This window comes from Callithrix jacchus, chromosome 8 (assembly GCF_049354715.1).
Source record: "Callithrix jacchus isolate 240 chromosome 8, calJac240_pri, whole genome shotgun sequence".
Taxonomy (NCBI): Eukaryota; Metazoa; Chordata; class Mammalia; order Primates; family Cebidae; genus Callithrix; species Callithrix jacchus.
In genome coordinates, this window is record NC_133509.1 from 84,984,686 (window position 1) to 85,003,652 (window position 18,967).

The 18,967-nt window shown below is 36.5% G+C and overlaps 1 protein-coding gene across 3 annotated transcripts in view; it reads right to left on the reverse strand.

Moving 5' to 3' along the window:
* Positions 1-18,967, reverse strand: part of MAP4K5 (mitogen-activated protein kinase kinase kinase kinase 5) — a 118,881-nt gene that overhangs the window by 26,889 nt on the left and 73,025 nt on the right. For all 3 annotated transcript variants that reach the window (XM_035260466.3, XM_078334875.1, XM_078334874.1), the window contains 7 exons: positions 14,227-14,305; positions 5,862-5,920; positions 4,393-4,460; positions 2,808-2,850; positions 1,774-1,927; positions 670-767; positions 462-503 (listed from right to left, as the gene is read on the reverse strand). In XM_035260466.3, coding sequence (XP_035116357.2) covers positions 462-503; positions 670-767; positions 1,774-1,927; positions 2,808-2,850; positions 4,393-4,460; positions 5,862-5,920; positions 14,227-14,305 — 543 coding nt within the window. The remainder of the gene's footprint in view (positions 1-461; positions 504-669; positions 768-1,773; positions 1,928-2,807; positions 2,851-4,392; positions 4,461-5,861; positions 5,921-14,226; positions 14,306-18,967) is intronic.

The window sequence follows — 18,967 nt, forward strand, 5'->3', positions numbered from 1 at the left end:
ACCATCCCATTCACATGATTGGTTTCCATCCCATTCATGGGATCATGGGGTTCCCATTCACAGATAAGTTCCACTGACTGGCCAGGAGAAAAGCATTAATACAAGCTTCCCTGGTTCCTTTTCACTGTATATAGTCCAATGTGAAAATCACTTTCAGGGTAGAAAGATATTTAATCCACATAATGAAGAGGACTATTAATATCATCACATTAAAATTAAACTGGCCTTTGTAGGCTAATCTGAGGACTCAACTGGCAGTATTTACAAAAGGTGAAACACTGCCAATTCTAATTCACCCACTCAAACACGTGATATAATTTAGGAGATTATCCACAGGCATCCAATATCTTTGTATTTTATGGTATCTTAACTTCCAAAGGCTCAAGTACTTGATAGTCAATATACTGCTGCTTCTAAAGAGAAAAAAAATGACAAATAATTCACATAAAAATATTCCTTACCAGAACTTTTGGGGTGGGTGGAAGACCATTGATGGCTGGTTTCTACGGGAAAAATAAATTTTAATAGTGTAAGATCTGCTGTGTCTTAAAAAAAACTTAAGACATTTAGAAATTTGGTAACTTGAATTATTGAATTCAACATCCTACGCCCCTTGCATGATAAATATAGTAGTATTACAACTAATTGCTAAATGCCTGTTATACCTACAGGGAAGTCTCGTTTGTCCTTTTTTCGTGGTAACTGTGGTGCTTGTGCTGATCCTTCTGTATTTTCACTCATCAGTTTTGAAATACCATCACCATTTCCTAAAGAGAGTCATGGTTAAAAGTTGAATGACCACACAAATGAGTACTTTCCTTGACAAATTATTTCCCTTTCCCCCACTACTTGTCTCCCATTTGGATGATCATTTACTGGGGAATATTCTCTATTCTCAGGTAAGTTAATTTATCTTTGATGCCTTTCTCTAGATTCTACAGAGGTAGCACTGCATCTTTAGCAGTGGTCTTAATCCATGTTTATCTGTATCATAAAGAAAAAAAACTGACCTATTGACACAGATATGCAAAGATTTTCATAACTGAACTTCAATCCACCTTTTTAGTTGTATCTTTCAGTATATACTCTTTAAAAGCTCCCACTTCTACTATATTAGACTGCATAATTCAGATTTCCTGGCTTCAGTGAATTTGATCTACTACTGAAGGCTCACCAAGCCCGTTAACATCCTGCAGGAAGGACCAGGTATGGTCGCTCATGCCTGTAATCCCAGAACTTCGGGAGGCCAATCCAGGGGGATCACTTGAGCCTAGGGAGTCGAGATCTGCCTGGGCAACATGGCGAAACCCTGTCTCTATATAAAAAAAATTCCTGCAAGAGCTTACCTTCTTTATTCTCCACTTTTATCTCCCTCAGAAATCTCTGGTCTTCTATTATAATCAGGTAATTATTTCAGGACACACTTATATAAGCTGTCTTTCCTGATGTTATGTGTATGTGGGTATAACTTCCGTTATAGACTCTTGAAGTTCTGGAGGGCAGAAACATGCATTCACCCTTCTATATCTTGTAATAAGTATTTAGTAAGGGTTCAAATTTGGATTGAAGTGAACTGAATCTATTTATAGCCCATCCATGTGAAATTAAAGAGCCTTTACAAAGCTTTAAGATGTAATAGAATTGACTAAAGAAAAAAATATATTTTTTAATAAGAACAAATTATTTTCATTTCAGTTTTCACTTTGATTTATTCACCCAGGTAACAATATCTAGCCATATGTACTCCATGGCTGCTAATACTGCTAGCCATACCAATAGAGGAGGTCTCTGCCAAAGGCCCACAACTTGGGCTACTCTGTCTTCTGAGAATCTGGGGAGCTCTGTTCTCTGAATCAGGACAATGTTTTATGGTTGATGATTTTTCTTCATCCGGAAAGCTGTCTTCTGGGTAAATGCTTATCCTTGGCTAGTGGTACAAAGACAAAAGAGTACTTTAACAGTTAGTTATCATTAGGCATCAGAGTCTTTAGGGAAAGGGAATTCACATTTTTTCTTTCTTCTATACAGTTTAATTCACTGGGCTAAGTGAGCATAGTAAGAGGTGATTTACTGCCCCAACACAACTATCAAATTGTCAGGTGATTTTTAATCAGCCCTAATTCAAAACTGATAAAATTTTTATAACTATCAACAATCCACAAAATAGTAACTAGAAACAGTCAAGAAAAATGACTCCACTAACATGTCGAACTATAATCATAAATAAGAGTGATAAATGATAAACTCTGTTGCCCCTCCATGTAGTCAAGTAATTTCTTCCATAAGTAATAACCCATTTTTGCCTTTTTCTTTAAACTGAGATGGAGCCTTGCCCTGTCACCCAGGCTGGAGTGCAGTTGCCTGATCTCAGCTTATTGCAACCTCCGCCTCCTGAGTTCAAGCGATTCTCGTGCCTCAGCCTCCTGAGTAGCTGGGATTACAGGCACACGCCACCATGCCCAGCTAATTTTTGAATTTTTAGTAGAGACAGGGTGTCATCATGTTGGCCAGGCTGGTCTCAAACTCCTGACCTCAACTCATCTGCCTGCTTCGGCCTCCCAAAGTGCTGGGATTACAGACATGAGCCACCGTGCCCAGCCACATTTTTCTAATAGCTATTAAAAATATTGTATTTCTCATGAAATCTTCTCCACTCTATATTTTATACCATCATATACTCCTTTTGAAGAAAACTGTATTCATCTAAAATACATTTAAGAAAATTTTGAAAAAACTCAACAATTATTTTAAAAATTTAACTATTATTTAAATAAAGATTTAGTGTTCAAAATCATTAAGTAGCTCACCTTAGGAGGTAGGGGAGGTGGTACTGCACGTTTTGAGGTTGATCTAATACAAAAAAAAAATGCAATTTAGATGATGATATATGACCATAACCAAAAATACAGATACTATTAAATATGTATTAAATCAGTTTCTATACAGAGGATGTAAAAGACATATCACAATTCAGAGTATAAAATGTTTAGGAAGACCTAAAACCTCACTCATATTGTTAAATTGTATTAGTATGTCTACAAAATAAATACTTTAGGCTGGGTGTGGTGGCTCATGCCTGTAATCCTTGCACTTTGGGAGGCTGAGGTGGGCAGATCATGAGGTCAAGAGATCAAGACCATCCTGGCCAACATAGTGAAACCCCATCTCTACTAAAAATACAAAAATTAGCTGGGCATGGTGGCACGTGCCTTGTAGTCCCAGCTACTCGGGAGGCTGAGGGAGGAGAATTGCTTGAACCTGCTAGGCAGAGATTGCAGTGCGCTGAGATCACGCCACTGCACTCCAGCCTGGCGTCAGAGCAAGACTCCGTCTCAAAAAAAAAGATTTAAAAAAGTGGACACAAAGTCTTATTTTACTTTATGATTATGCTTTGGTATATTTCATAGGCAATAAAAACTAAATTAACTTCTTAGTAAAAAATTGATTCAGATTTTTAGAGCTGGGACCCATAGATTCAAGTGGGTATATCATCAAACCTTTTGCTACTCAAAGTATGGTCCTCAAACCAGCAGAAGTGGCATCGCCTGGGAACTCTGCCAAATGTACTCTTTACACCTACTGAGTAAGAATCTTCCTCTTAATAAGTTCTCCAGGTCAAGAAGTTTGAGAAGCACTTATCTAACCACAGTCATTGCAATAAATCAGGAGGCTTTTGGGATTCCTAGATCTAGACCCAAAGACTATTCTATACCAGAGGTTGGCAAACTTTTTCTATGAAGGGCCAGAGAGTAAATATTGTAGGCTTTGCAAGGCATACACTAGTTTTAACTATGGAACTCTGATGTTATAGTATGAAAGCAGCCATATATGATACATAAATGAATGAGCATAGTTATATTCTAACAAACTTATTTATGGACACTGAAATTTGAATTTGAAATATTATTATTCTTTTGATTTCTTTTCAACCATTAAAAATGTAATTACCATTCTTAGTTTGTGGACTGTCATAGTCTGTTAACCCCAGACATACAGGCCTAATGTGGTAACCTAGGAATCTATATTTCTAAAGAGCTCTGCAGGCAACTGCAGTGCACAGATAAATTAAGAACAACCCATGAAGGCCAGCCTCCTGGAGAGACAAAACTGGGGCTTTCTAACTCCATTACAGTACTTTTTCCCCATGATATCATGTGACTCACCTTTTAGTAAATTATCATTACGTAGTATATTCTGATTAAAACAAAACAAAAAACCTTAATGATCAATACATGATGCTTTTTGGTAAAAGTCAAAAGCTTTACCTTGATTAAAGGCATAATGTAACTTTTTCAAGAATGCAAATCAAAGCTTATTAGAATAAATCACATGCCCCATACTCTTCTTATGTAATCAAATAAAATACAGTTATTAAATTAGAAAACAACTTACTTGCCAGTATTTGTACCATCAACAAAAGGATTCCACTGTAACATGAAATTTGGGTCTGATGACAATCCCTTTAAAGATACAGTTTAAAATGTCACTTTGTAACAGATATTAACCATTTTATCTGATTCAAGAAAACAGTCCAGTGTCATAATTACTAATCACCTTGGCATTCAATCAATTTTTTAAACTCCAGCTAGATTTGCTTTGTCATTTGACATATTTAGGTCAACGACTCATTATCAGTTGACTTGAACTTAAGAAATTCCATAAACATACTAAATGTAGCTTCAAATGTGACAAATCTTCTTTATCAATATGTGAGTATATTCCAAAACAAACAGTAAAAGAAAATAACCGAATTATCTGCCTCATTATTCCATTAGCATGGAGAACTAAATATCATATTACTGAATTGTCACAAATTTATTGGTGTGGAAATTGGGGCTTTATCATGCAGCAACATTTATAGTAAGAGCACAACTTCTAAACATTAAGGATGAACTCAATAGGCTAGGTTAGGCTAACTCTAATAGTAGCTTGCTTTTCTACTTTTTTCCTTTTATTTATTTATTAAAAAAAAATTTTTTTTTTTCTTTTTTTTTAAGACGGGGTTTCACCATGTTGGTCAGGCTAGTCTTGAACTCCCGACCTCAGGTGATCTGCCTGCCTTGGCCTCCAAACTGCTTGGATTACAGGTGTGAGCCACCGTGCCCGGCTCCTTTTATTTATTTATTTTGAGATGGAGTCCCGCTCTGTCACCCAGGCTGGAGTGCAGTGGCTTAATCTTGGCTTACTGCAACCTCCGCCTCCTGGGTTCACATGATTCTCCCTGCCTTAGCCTCCTGAGTAGCTGGGATTACAAGAACATGCCACCATGCCTGGCCAATTCTATTTTTAGTAGAGATGGGGTTTCACCATGTTGGCCAAGCTGGTCTGGAACTCCTGATTTCAGGTGATCTGCCCACCTTGGCCTCCCCAAGTGGTGAGAGTACAGGCGTGAGCCACTGCATTTGGCCACTTTTTTCCTTTTAGATAAGGAAAGAGGTAACTAAACAGTAACTTCAAAATAGAAGCAATAGTTAAAAAAGAAGCTATATTAACAAATAAAATACATTTTAAAAAGTAAGACAATACAGAATGTAGAATTTACTATAAACCAAACATAATCAGTTTTAAAAAAAAAAAAGGTCCTGAGGGCTTAAAGCTAAGAATCAAATTCTGTGTATTTAATAACATGTAAAACCTTCAAAAGACTAAGGAGGTTAAAATGAATGGCTGAAACAGTATATTACATTGTGCTCTAGTAAAAATACAACTATAACCTTTTAAAAACTTTAATATGGGAAAAAGTATCAAATTAATGCTGAAAAGAGTGTATCACTTTGTTTCCCGATCAAAGTACAACTAACTGAAAAAAAAGTTTTCTCAAATCTTAATATAAAAATAATGTTTTAAAAATTAATTCTTACCATTTCATCCCGTGCTTCTGTTTCTTTTCTCAGAGGAGGTTCAAATTGTAATTTGTCAACTGCAAAATATATAACAGGTATGTACAAGCTCAGCATCTCAAAGGGCTGATCTCAGAAATGTAATGACGAGTTTGTACATAGGGTGGGGGAGGGAGAAAGAAGAGGGGAAAGAAGAGAAGACAAAATATCTTATTTTTTTACTACTAGAGTACCTCTTTGTTATGTATACCAAAAGTAAGTAACAAACTGGGTCTTCCTAACAGCTTTACTTAATTGTTGGTTGGAATCAGGAAATTACACAAACAATTTTTTTTGCATAGAAGAGATTTTTAAGAATTCATTAAAAGTAAATGACTAAGTGAAAACTTTAAGAATTTTCTCTATGCTGTAGACTGTTTCGAGACGGTTTAAGCTATAACTTCATGGCAGAGACGAACTAAAAAAACAACCTATAAATTATCTAAACAAAACAAATGACTTCCATCAAATTAAATGTCACAATGGCATTCAGGAATTTGATATATTTTGCTAAATATGTATTTTATTTGGTCTAGTCATACTGACTTCAGAATTATTCAAAATATTCGAAGACTAACTTCTTTTGTATAAAATGTTCTGGCCAGGCGCGGTGGCTCATGCCTGTAATCCAAGCACTTTGGAGGCCAAGGCAGGTGGATCACCTGAGGTTGGGAGTTCAAGACCAGCCTGACTAACATGGTGAAACCCCATCTGTATTTATTAAAAAAAAAAAAAAAAAAAAAAAGTTCTAAAACAGAGAAAGGTTTATTACTTCCTTATAAAGTATTTAAAATTTAAAAATTTTAAAATCCAGTGTGACTAAAAGCCCCCCAATTTTTTTTAACACTCATACTTGCATCATAGAGATGCAAAATTCCTACATACAATCTTAGCAAACAAAATTCCTTTAAAAAGCACTTTCAAATATGATACAGTTGTCCTTATCCCTAAAAATAAGACTTGTAAAAAGCAAATACAGAGCACTGACATAATTTATCATATTAAACAAAAACAGCATTCATAAATTTTTCAATAGAAGTTTGGAAGATATTACATAAAATACAGTATCTACTTTTAAAAATTTAAAATAAAAAGTCCTGGTCATTAATGACTTATTTCACATAATTTTTAAAAATCTGAATTCAAGAACTACTATCATAACTCATAAAGAACCTCTATAGTCTTTTGAAACAGAGATGAGCTAAAGTTTGTTTTTGTGACAACCAGAACCACTGGCAAGCAGGCCTAAAGATGCATTATAAAAGGCATAAATGTGAAAACATTACTTTTTTTTCTTTTTTTGAGATGGAGTCTTGCTCTGCCGCCCAGGCTGGAATGCACTGTCACAATCTCAGCTCACTACAACCTCCACCTCCCAGGTTCAAGCGATTCTCCTGTCTCACCTTCCTGAGTAGCTGGGACTACGGGCATGGGCCATCACACCCAGCTAATTTTTGTATTTTGAGTAGAGATGGGTTTCACCATGTTGGCCAGGCTGGTCTGGAACTCTCCTGACCTCAGGTGATCAGTCTGCCTAGGCCTCCCAAGGTGCCAGGATTACAGGTGTGAGCCACCGTGCCTGGCCATTTTTAATGAACAGAAATTGGGCTTACCCTTCTGTATAAACAACTATCTACATGTAACACTTACATATGTCTGCATGTTTGTGGGTGTACAAACTAAAGCAACTGTTTGGAGGCAATGCACTACAGATACCACAGGGCTGTGACTCTTAAAGGAAGAAAATACATGGTGTTAAGAGCTGTATTTACCCTGATTTTCTGCCTGGGGGCACTTTCCAAACCAGGACACAAGAAAATGGAGCCCAAAGAGAAAATAACAGTCTCAAAAGGTGAAGGGAACAATGATTTGAATTTGAGGCTGCTTAGAAAGAGGGCACAATATCAGAAATAAGAAAGCTGTATACAGGAAGAACTCCAGAAATATGCAAAGAGGTTTCCTTAAGTCTTTGGCTGAATACCAAGAGCAAAGTAAGACTATGCAAGGTATCTCAGAAAACGGCCAACAGAGCACTGTGAGCTTCTGGAGATCCCACAGGTCCAGGAAAAATATCTGGCTTTCTACCAGAGGAAAGACCTTGCTGAATACTCTACTAACACCTGACATAAGCCTTGAAAGGATTAAGTAGACATACCAGGTAATTAACTCTTTAAAGAAAGAGGATAAAATCCAGATGCGCAACACTGTATTACATTGTCCAAGATACAATAAAAAAGACAAGTGAAGAAGCTAGAAAATAGAAACTATAATCGGTTGAAAACAGATTAATAAAAACAAACCCAGAGGTGACAAAGGTGTTAAAAATAGCAGACAAGAATTTCAAAACAGCTATTATAAATATGTTCAAAGATTTAACAGAAAAGATAGACACAGTAAGTGAGTAGACAGGATATCTCAGTAGAAAAACAGAAATTATATATATGTGTGTGTGTGTGTACAGGTATATTACATATATGACTGGAAGTCTAGATCCAAAAAAATCTTGGCTGAAATAAAATTGACTGAATAGGCTTAACAGTAGACTCAACACTGTAAAAAAGATCAATGAGCTTCAAGTCGGGGCAACAGAAACAAAACTGAAGTACAGTGGAAAAAAAACAAACAACACCACAAACAAATAAAAAACAACTTATGTGTGGATAAAGGGAGAAGATAGGGAGAGCAAAGCCTCCATGACCTGTGGACAACATCTGGTGTTCCAACATATATAACTGGAGTCCCAGAAGCAGAGGAGAGAGACTGGGGCAGAAATTTTGAATAAACAGTGACCAAGCATTTTCCAAATTTGATGAAAAATATTAACCTACATATCTAAGAGGCTCAATGAACCCAAGATAGAACACAAAGAAAAAATGCAGTTAAGACACATCACAAATTGCTTACAAACAAAAAACCCACAAAAATTTCATATTGCAGTACCTCATCTCTTTTTTTAAAAAAACTGAGTTGATGTCATAAATTGGGTTGTAATTGGCAGCTTTAAAAAATATTGATGTAAAGAACATACAGGTATGTTATACTTCAGGTTTTTAACCACCGCAAAATAGTTATTCTGTCAATAAAGGGTTTTATTTGGCAATTATATGTCTATTTTTAGGATGAATATACCTACTTGGGAAATCTCTGATTAAACACTTAACCTCTCTACAACTGTTATTAAGGAGATTTGTAAGACAATACAGATGATTCCTAACTGATGAAGGCTTGATTTACAAATTTTCTGACTTTCTGGTGGTACAAAAGTGATATGCATTCAGTAGAAACTGTACTTTGAATTTTGATCTTTTCCCAGACTAGAGACATATAATATGATATTCTCTTAAGATGCTGGACAGCGACAGCAAGCCAGAGCTCCCAATCAGCTACCCTAATGTTAAGTATTCTAAGCATGTTTAAGATGGCTGGGCTAAGTTATGATGTCTGGCAGGTTAGGTGTGTTTAATGTTTTTTTGACTTATGGTATTTTCAACTCACTATGGGTTTATTAGGATGTAACCCCATCATAAATCGGGGAGCATCTGTATATTTTACTCAAAATCTCTATTGCCTTTATCACTCTTAGCCTTCAGGTAAGATAAAAAGGACAAATGGAAATCTCAAACTGAAGTTGATTAAACTTTCAGAAATCCTGAGACTTCCTTAGCCTAAAGGGTTTTCCGTTGTTGTTTTGCTCCTTTGCCCGAATGACAAGTGAGGGCAGTTCCCCTGGAGCTCATTAACTCTCTCTCAATAAACCAAAATCTGAGCATCCTACACATTTGGAAATACTGCCACCAACTCAAGTTTCTACGTTTATTATATCTCCAGTTACTAACTGGAACTCACAGTATACACAGTTTTCCATTCAAACAGGTTCAGGAAGTATTTCCTCTAAAGCAACCTTTACATTAAAATTCAGAGATGGTCTTCTGGAAAACTGCCCTCTAATCTCAATAAATAGAATTTTGCCAGGCACTGTTAATAACTAATGCAATGGTAAAATAGGGTGTTGATCCCTGTATTAATGTCTCTTGAATATAGAGATGTAAGCCAATCTTAAATCACTGGAAGATTGTCCCAGCAGGACACTTCAAAAAGAGGTGACAAGGAATCCTTCTGAAGCAGATGACTACATAAAGAAGAGAGCTTCCACTCAAGTCAGATGGAAGTGGAAGGTCTACCCAAGACCCACGGAAAGATAACTGGAGCCACTGGTTGTCTTACTTGAAACTGCAGCAACAGTACTTTATTTTCTTAGTCACATTCCCTACCTTTTGGTAGCTGGAGATTTTGGACTACTGACAGATGCTTGTTACTTCTTAATTATACTTGTAGAGTCCCTATTCTTACTATTGCCCTTTGCAGCCTTTGTCAGTCTGGAGTATGAGTCTAATACCTGGCTGAAATTTACTCATGAGTCAACTAAAATTATACAATTAAACTAACTGTTAGGCTTATACTATTTGTGAATACCTCCTATCTTCCTTTGGTGCCAATTCCACGTAATCAGTTGGTTTCCAAGGTAATTGGGCTCAACCACTAATATACTCTTCAGATGACCGCCCCGTCCCCGGCAAAAAAATAAGGTAATTTAGCTAATACACTCATATCTGAATCAGACTGAGAAAGTAAGAAATCTGCCTTGCCATTCATCAGGCTGACAGGACAGACACAAATCCAAATGCAGAGTCAACAAGAAATAATATTTCTCTCAAGGACATTTTGCACATGTAAAGTTTCATATAATGGCCCTCTCTGAGTTATATTGCTTTCTAACTGAGAAATCTCTCTCTCTAAATCAATGACTGCCAGAAATATTGCTCTATGAAATCATGTTTAGAATGAATCACCCTATTCTTGCCTGGCCTAAATCACTGACACAGAGAAACGGACTCAATTTCCAATCCAGATGCAGAACTTCAAATAAGGCATTTCTGAACACAACACTTCAACAAGTTTCCAAGGAAACAGACTCCGAGTTTACTTTTACAGTAAACTGTTCACCCTTTCATATGCATCCTTACTTTGCTTTCAGTCATCACTTAAATTTCACCTGAACTTTATTCTTTCCAAAATCCTGTACTTCTTTTCTCCTGTTTGATTAAATCCTGAATGGTTCAGTTCCTCTGGTGTGTGTTCTCAGTCACTGCAAGGAGTCAGTAAACCTGGCTTTGCTGGACTACACATTTGTCCCTGGTGGTCTTAGACTGATTGGGTGTGATTCATAATAATAATTTATGTCCACTGAAAATACATTGTAAGAATGCTTACAGTAGTCATAACAGCCAAAAACTAGAAATAAATCAAATGCTCATCAACAGAAGAATACATAAATTGTGGTATGGTCATACAATGAAATATTACAGTATAGTGAAAACTGAACTATTGCTACACATGACTCTAAAAGCCATACTGTTGAGTAAAAGAAGTCAGGAACAAAAGGGTGCTTTTTGAATGATTCCATTTACCTGAAGGTCAAGATCAGGTAAAAGCCAGTTTATGTGACAGAGATCAGAACAGTGATTAGCCTGGGCAGAGGGAGGGCAGGGGAGTATAGAATTTAAGAATACTGATTGGAAAGGTTCTCGTAAGGAAGCCTTCTGAGAGTTTGATAATGTTCTATTCTTGTATTTTTAGCTGGGTGGTAGTTACATGAGCATGTATATTTAAAAATTCATCCTGGAGGATGCTTTTATTTTTATTTTTTGAGACAGAAGTCTTGTTCTGTCATCAGGCACCAGGCTGGAGTACAGTGGTGTGATCTCAGCTCACTGCAACTTCTGCCTCCCGGGTTCAAGCAATTCTCCTGTCTCAGCCTCCTGAGTAGCTGGGACTACAGGTTCATGCCACCACACCCAGCTAATTATTTTGTATTTTTAGTAGAGACGGGGTTTCACCATGTTGGCCAGGATGGTCTCGATCTCTTGACCTCATGATCCACCCGCCTCGGCCTCCCAAAGTGCTGGGATTACAGGCGTGAGCCACCACACCCGGCTGGAGTATTCTTAAGATTTGAGCATTTTACTGTATATAAGTTACCACCTCAATTTAAAAACTGAAACAAAAAACAGAGTAGAGGCCAAGTGTGGTGGCTCACACCTGTAATCCCAGAGCTTTGGGAAGCTGAGGAGGGCCTTGCAAGGTCAGGACTTTGAGAACAGCCTGGCCAACATAGTTGAAAACCTGCCTCTACTAAAAAGACAAAAAATTAGCTGGGTGTTGCAGCAGGTGTGTGTAATCCCAGCTACTCAGGAGGCTGAGGCAGGAGAATCACTTGAACCTGGGAGGCAGAGGTTGCAGTGAGCCGAGACCATGCCACTGCACTCTAGCCTGGGCAACAGAGTGAGACTCCATCTCAAAAAAAAAAAAAAAAAAAAAGCAGAAATAAATAGTATAAAATCTATCAAATAAATAAAAGCAAAGTGGTAAAAAACGCTCCTGATAAACACAAAAGTTTTGCAAAACTTCAAAGACAACTCATTAATAACATGACCTTCTACTCTACTTTCTTTCTGGTGCTTTAAAGTACATACAGCTCACTCTATGAGGATATTGGTATTTTGGGCACTGATATCCTCACTGAATATAAAATAACTAAATCTTGATCTTATCTCTGAAAAAGCCTATTTTGATTAAGAAAACTGAATATCATAAATATGTCAACTCTCTCAAAGTAATAAGATCTCTGTAAAAAACACTGAGTTGTTTTTTTTTTAAACCATATAAGCCGATTCTTAAGTTTATGTGGGGGAAACACAATAGCTAATGTCATAATGAAAAAGAAGTATGACAAGGTATATATGTGTGTGTGCTGCGGAGGGGCAGAGAGTAGGAGTAGGATTAGTTCTAACAGATATTATAAAGATATAATAACCAAAAGTATGCTACTGGCACAAGAGCAGACATTTATGCAATAGAATAGAATTTCCAGAAATAATCCTAAAATATATATGGCAATTTGGTATATAATAAAGATGGCATATCAAATCTATGAGTAGAAAGACTGCATTCTTAATAAATATGAAACAAAAGAGTAGTCATCTAGAAATTCAAATTGAATCTATACTTCATATCTTCTACCAAATAATTTATACCAGATTTTTAAATATTTTTAAAATGACATTAAAAATACAAGAAGAAACAATAGAAAATTTATTTTATAACTTTGGAATCGAGAAAGCCTTGCTAAATAAGATACAAACCCCAAAAGTATACAAGAAAAGATAAATGATGTTACAATGGATTATCAACTTTGCTACTTTTCTGTCTGGTATTTGAGGCCCACAGAGTTCATCTCAGACTATATAAGGTGAGAACTGCATAAGAAGGTATCATCCATCAGTCTAGGCACTAACAAAGACATTAAATCTTGAATTACTGGCTTAATTATGAAAAAACTGATTGGAACAACTAAGAAGGGAAACATACTCTAACTCTCCAGTGACTAAGAGTTTTAAAGCTGTACCCAGAAATCTAGAAATGTTTGGGTTTATGAAAACTCAGACTTAAACAAACTGCACATTGGCAATAATTTTAATTAGCTCCAATATTAATGAATTATCTTCCTTCTAGTATGGTATACAATTTTATTTGATTTTGTTAGTCATATACCCTATTTTATTGTAAACTACTTTAAATCTCTCAGAACAAATATTCATTTAAGTCAATAAACCAGAGAAAAACTAAAACTTCTTTACAAATCTTTGTTCTAAATTAATGTGGCTAAGTTGATAAATACTGATAGGAAATTTTCATTATTAAATTAAAAAAATCTCTCTTTTGAAATATTTGCTTTAGAAAAGATTCATCTTAGTGCTAATCTGATTTTTAAAACCTGAAACCAACCCAAATGTGCAGTGAGAGTAAACTGGCTAACTATGATATATCAATTAATGAAACTGAAAGCAATTGCTAAACAGAATGGTTATAAAGTTTATGCTAATATATGGAAAATACTTCTATTATTAAGTGAAATTTTATGCATAGCACAAATTCAGCCATTTAAAAATACACATGGAAAATGAAAGAAATGTGGCAAAATATTAACTATGGGTTGGTTCTGGGTGATATGATTGTGTATAATGTTAATTTTGTATTTTTTTTTTCTTGCAGATTTTTAGCATTGGGCATGATTATCTCCATAATTAAAAAATAAAAATTATTCAAAAATTAGAAACCAAGGGAATTCCATCAAAACCAGAAAAGCAACCACTATTTTAGAAGTAGTCTGTTATGTTGAAGTATGTAGTCTTAAATAGTCTGCAATTTTATTATTCTACAAAACATACAAGAACACCCAGCACAACCCTCCAAAACCACCAGTGGAAAATGTAAACCAAACACATACAATTTATTTCTGAAGCAGTCCGTTCAGCTCTGGCATTCCTGTTTGTAGATCTAATGGTATGACGAATGATTGCATGCGGCTGTGAATATAAGAATAATATATATATATTAACAAATTTTAATGATAAAGTTAAAAGGTCAAACTTTCTTAAACTATCATTTATTGATAAATATGAGTATCTACTAGTAAATTATAAGATAAACATAAAACAAATACAATGAATGCTAAGATACTTTGGAAGTTTTTCCACTTGTTGCATAGTTATACTGCATAAAATACTAAAGAGATTCAAAGACACAAATCTTGTCCTCAAAGAGCTTGTAGTCCAGGAAGATAAGACAAACAAATATACACATATAAGAAAATGGCAAGTGCCTTTCATTAAGAGGATAAATGGACTACTATTAAAGCCCAGTGAAGGGAAAAATGACTTTGACCTGAAGGGGTATAGTTCTTCAGGAAAGCTGTAATCTCATCTGGGGCCTTAAGTACCAGTAGGCACTGAATATGCAGCAATGTGGGAAAAGCATTCTAGACAACAGGAAGAATATGAACGAAGTGACGTAAGAAATAAAAGGAAATTGTGGAGTGTTTGTCGGGAGTGGGGGTTAGTTACTATCTGGATGCAGTGAAGACTAGGTAATGAGATGACAAAGATGGAAAGATAGAGTGGCAGGGTGAGCAAGATCATCAAAGCCTGTAAATGTCAGTCTGGGGCTCTTCACCTTAGTTTCCTGGCAAAAGAAATTTCTGGAAACTTTACAGCAAGGAAGTGTCATCGCCAGTCTTGGCTTTAAGAGTTATCTGTTAAGTATGTATGAGATTACAGAGGGGAGAAATATTGGATACAGGGAGATTGAGTAAGAACATTGTAGTAAGCCAAGTGAGAAGCAAACTACTTCTACCCAACCTGTAGAACCTCCTGCTCCTTTGAAGTTAGGCCTTCAGCTCAATCCCTATTTACCAAATTTCCGATGATTCACTCTCATTCACTGATGGCTCTGAAAGTGGCTCATTTGTTCCCCTCTTATTTCAATATCCACCCACACACCAAGGAATTTCAAAACCCCAGCAGGATCCATTGTTCTAGACTTATTTTCTGATCTCATCTTTAATGACATTCTCACATATTTCAATGTATTCTCAGCTCCTGAAGATCACATCTTGGACCCTGTCATCAGTTCTGATACATGAATTTCATCTATATTACAAATCTCTGATCGTTTGAGTTTACTCTCTTTCTTACTCCCATTACACTTGTTTAATGTTCCCACTGGAATATCAAGTCCATTGATCCATTACTTTCTCACTCTTAATCAACATCTGTCCTTATCCAGTTTATGTCTGGTGGTACATAATTTCAAGTAATCTCTTGGAAAAGTCCTAAATTCCCCTTAGGGGGAATTTAGGTTCAACCTTTTTATTCCCTTATTTTTTATTATAAGAAACTTTGAAGATTATAGTCAGATAATTTAAAATAATAAAATCAATGTCACTTACAAGGTCACAGGATTTATTACAACCCTGCTACCCATTTCCTTTTAGTACCTTTGCATTTCAGAAATGAAGACTGCCTATTCCTGTAGCTTCTATGATTTTGTTAAAAAATAATTAGCAAAATTTCTAATTTTTTTTTTTTTAACTTCTAGAGCAGTTCAGTGGAATGAAAGACCCTTTTTATCCTATGCCGCTAACATAGTTCTTAAGTTAATCCACTTTTCTCCATCCTTGCTCTACCAGACTAATTTACCATTATTTTTGCCTTGTACAATTTCAACAGTCTTTTAACAGGTTTTTGGTAATAAATTCACCATTCTGAAGATACTGAGACTTTAAAAAATGCACATTTTGTCAGGGCATAGTAACTCACACCTGTAATCCCAGCACTTCGGGAGGCTGAGATAGGTAGATCATGAGGTCAGGAGTTAGAGACTAGCCTGGCCAAGATGGTGAAACCCCATCTCTACTAAAAGTATAAAAATCAGCCAGGCGCAGTGGAGGAAGCCTGTAATCCCAGCAACTCGGGAGGCTGAGGCATAAGAATTGCTTGAACCCAGGAAGGTGGAGGTGCAGTGAGCTGAGATCGCACCACTGTACTCGCCTGGCGACAGAGGAAGACTCTGCCTCAAATTAAAAAAAAAATGCACATTTTGATTATGTCACTCTCTTACCCTTTAATGGCTTTCTACTAACCTTAGACTAAAGCCAAACATTTTAAACACGATTTGACAGATGGTATCTAGCTCTGTATCGTTATCTTCTACCACTTACTTCTTCCTTGTTTTCTGCTCTAGTCACACTGACTTTTCTTTCTTCCTTCTTTTTTTCTGAGACAGGGTCTCACTCTGTCACCCAGGTTGGAGTGCAGTGGGGCAACCTCGGCTCACTGCAACCTTTGCTTCCCAGACTCAAGCGATTTTCCAGACTCAGCCTCCTGAGTAGCAGGGACTATAGGCGTGTGTCACCATGCCCAGCCAGTTTTTCTTGAATGTTTTTTTGTAGAAGTGGGGTTTCGCTATGTTGCCCTGGCTGGTCTCTACTGAGTTCAAAGTGATCCACCCGCCTCAGCCTCCCACAGTGCTGAGATTAAGAACATGAGCCACCATGCCTGACCTAGACTGACTTTTCTTTAGTTCCTTATTTACACTGCCTTTTCCCTTATCACTAGGCTTTCAAACATGTTATTAACATCTCTGTTCAGGCCATGTACATTTGTTTCTTTTTCTAATTCTGATTTACCCTTCAAGTTTTCAGCTTAAATGTCACTTCTACAGTAGTGAGTTTTTTCCTACCCCTATAATATGCCTCCATAGCACCTTATATTTCCCATTCCATCACATGTGTAAATTATTTGTTGGTATTTCTGAATTTCCTTTGAGACTGTACTAAGAGCTCTATAATAGCAGGGATAGTATTAGTCTCATATACTATTGTGCCCTCAACTGCCTGGCACATGGTTTTGCATTTCAAGAATGGAAAATTACGGTGACATTATTAAACAGAAATAGATAATTCAGAAAGTAGAGTGGATTTCGGAAGCCCAGCAAAACAGGGTAAGAAATAAGAAGTGCTTGCTTCACTGGTTATTTATATAACCAGTGAAAGGTGAACTGGAGAACTGAGTAATATCAAATTCTATATTTATGCAAGAATAAATTTACTAAGTTTTGAATCTTTAAACAATGAAAATATTAATTCCAAGTTGCAAACAGTGGTTCAAGTAGAAAAAAATTTTATATATGGCTGGTTTATTTAATAATTCCACTTCAAGTTCATTTAACATTCAACAAAATATTCACTGGGTACTCACAACATGACAGGGTTATGCTATATACCAGGCAGTGAAGAAATAAAGACTGGAGTTAAAAGATTGTTTAGTGACTATTTCTATTAAATACATACATAAAGAAGATGGTTTATTAACTAAGAGAGTAGGCTCTGGAGTTTGCCTGGATCTAAATCCTGGTTCCATTTCCTATAGGCCATATGATGCTGGGCAAATTACTTTCATTTTTTGTCCCTCATTTCCTCATTTGTAAAACAAGGATATATACATATACATATATATATATTTTCTAATTTTTGTATTTTTAGTAGAGACGAGGTTTTACCATGTTGGCCAGGCTGATCTCAAACTCCTGACCTCAGGCGATCCGCGCACCTAGGCCTCCCAAAGTACTAGGATTACAGGCGTGAGCCACTGTGCCCGATCTAATTTAAATATTTTAAAATGTATAACAAGGGGCTGGGTGCGGTGGTCAAGTCTGTAATCCCAGCACTTTGGGAGGCCGAGGCGGGTGGATCACGAGGTCGAGATCAAGGCTATCCTGGTCACACTGGTGAAACCCCGTCTCTACTAAAAATACAAAAAATTAGCTGGGCATGGTGACGTGTGCTTGTAATCCCAGCTACTCGGAAGGCTGAGGCAGGAGAATTGCCTGAACCCAGGAGGCGGAGGTTACGGTGAGCCGAGATCGTGCCATTGCACTCCAGCCTGGGTAACAGGACCAAAACTCTATCTCAAAAAAAAAAAAAAAAAAAAAAAAGTATAACAAGGATATTAATGGTACCTACTACAAAGTACTGTTTTGATATTAGATGAGTTAACATAGAAATTATTTGGCCTAACACTTGGCGCACACTGAGTACCCAATGAGTGCTAGTAGTTACTACAGTATTTATTTATTTAGTTATTTTGAGACCGAGTCTCACTCTGTTATCCAGGCTGGAATGCAATGGCACAATCTTGGCTCACTGAAATCTCTGCCTCCTGGGTTCAAGTAATCCTCCTGCCTCAGCCTCCCAAGTAGCTGGGACTACAGGCACCCACTATCACACCCAAGTAATTTTTGTATTTTTTTTCCAAGTAGAAATGGGATTTCACCATGTTGACCAGGCAGGTCTTGAACTCCTGACGTCAAGTGACCTGCCCACCTTGGCCTCTTAAAGTGCTGGGACCAGAGGTGTGAGCCACCATGTCTGGCCCATAGTATGATATAGGAAATAATTTAAAACCGAAAAACAAGAAACAGAAAATTTCCTTTAGCGAAGGTAGAGATATAAGAGAAATAAAGGCATGTCTGGCCCATAGTATGATATAGGAAATAATTTAAAACCGAAAAACAAGAAACAGAAAATTTCCTTTAGTGAAGGTAGAGATATAAGAGAAATAAAGGCTAAAATGAACATCAAGAGAGATTCAGAAAAACTTAGAAATAAAATGACATCATAAAAGGAGAAG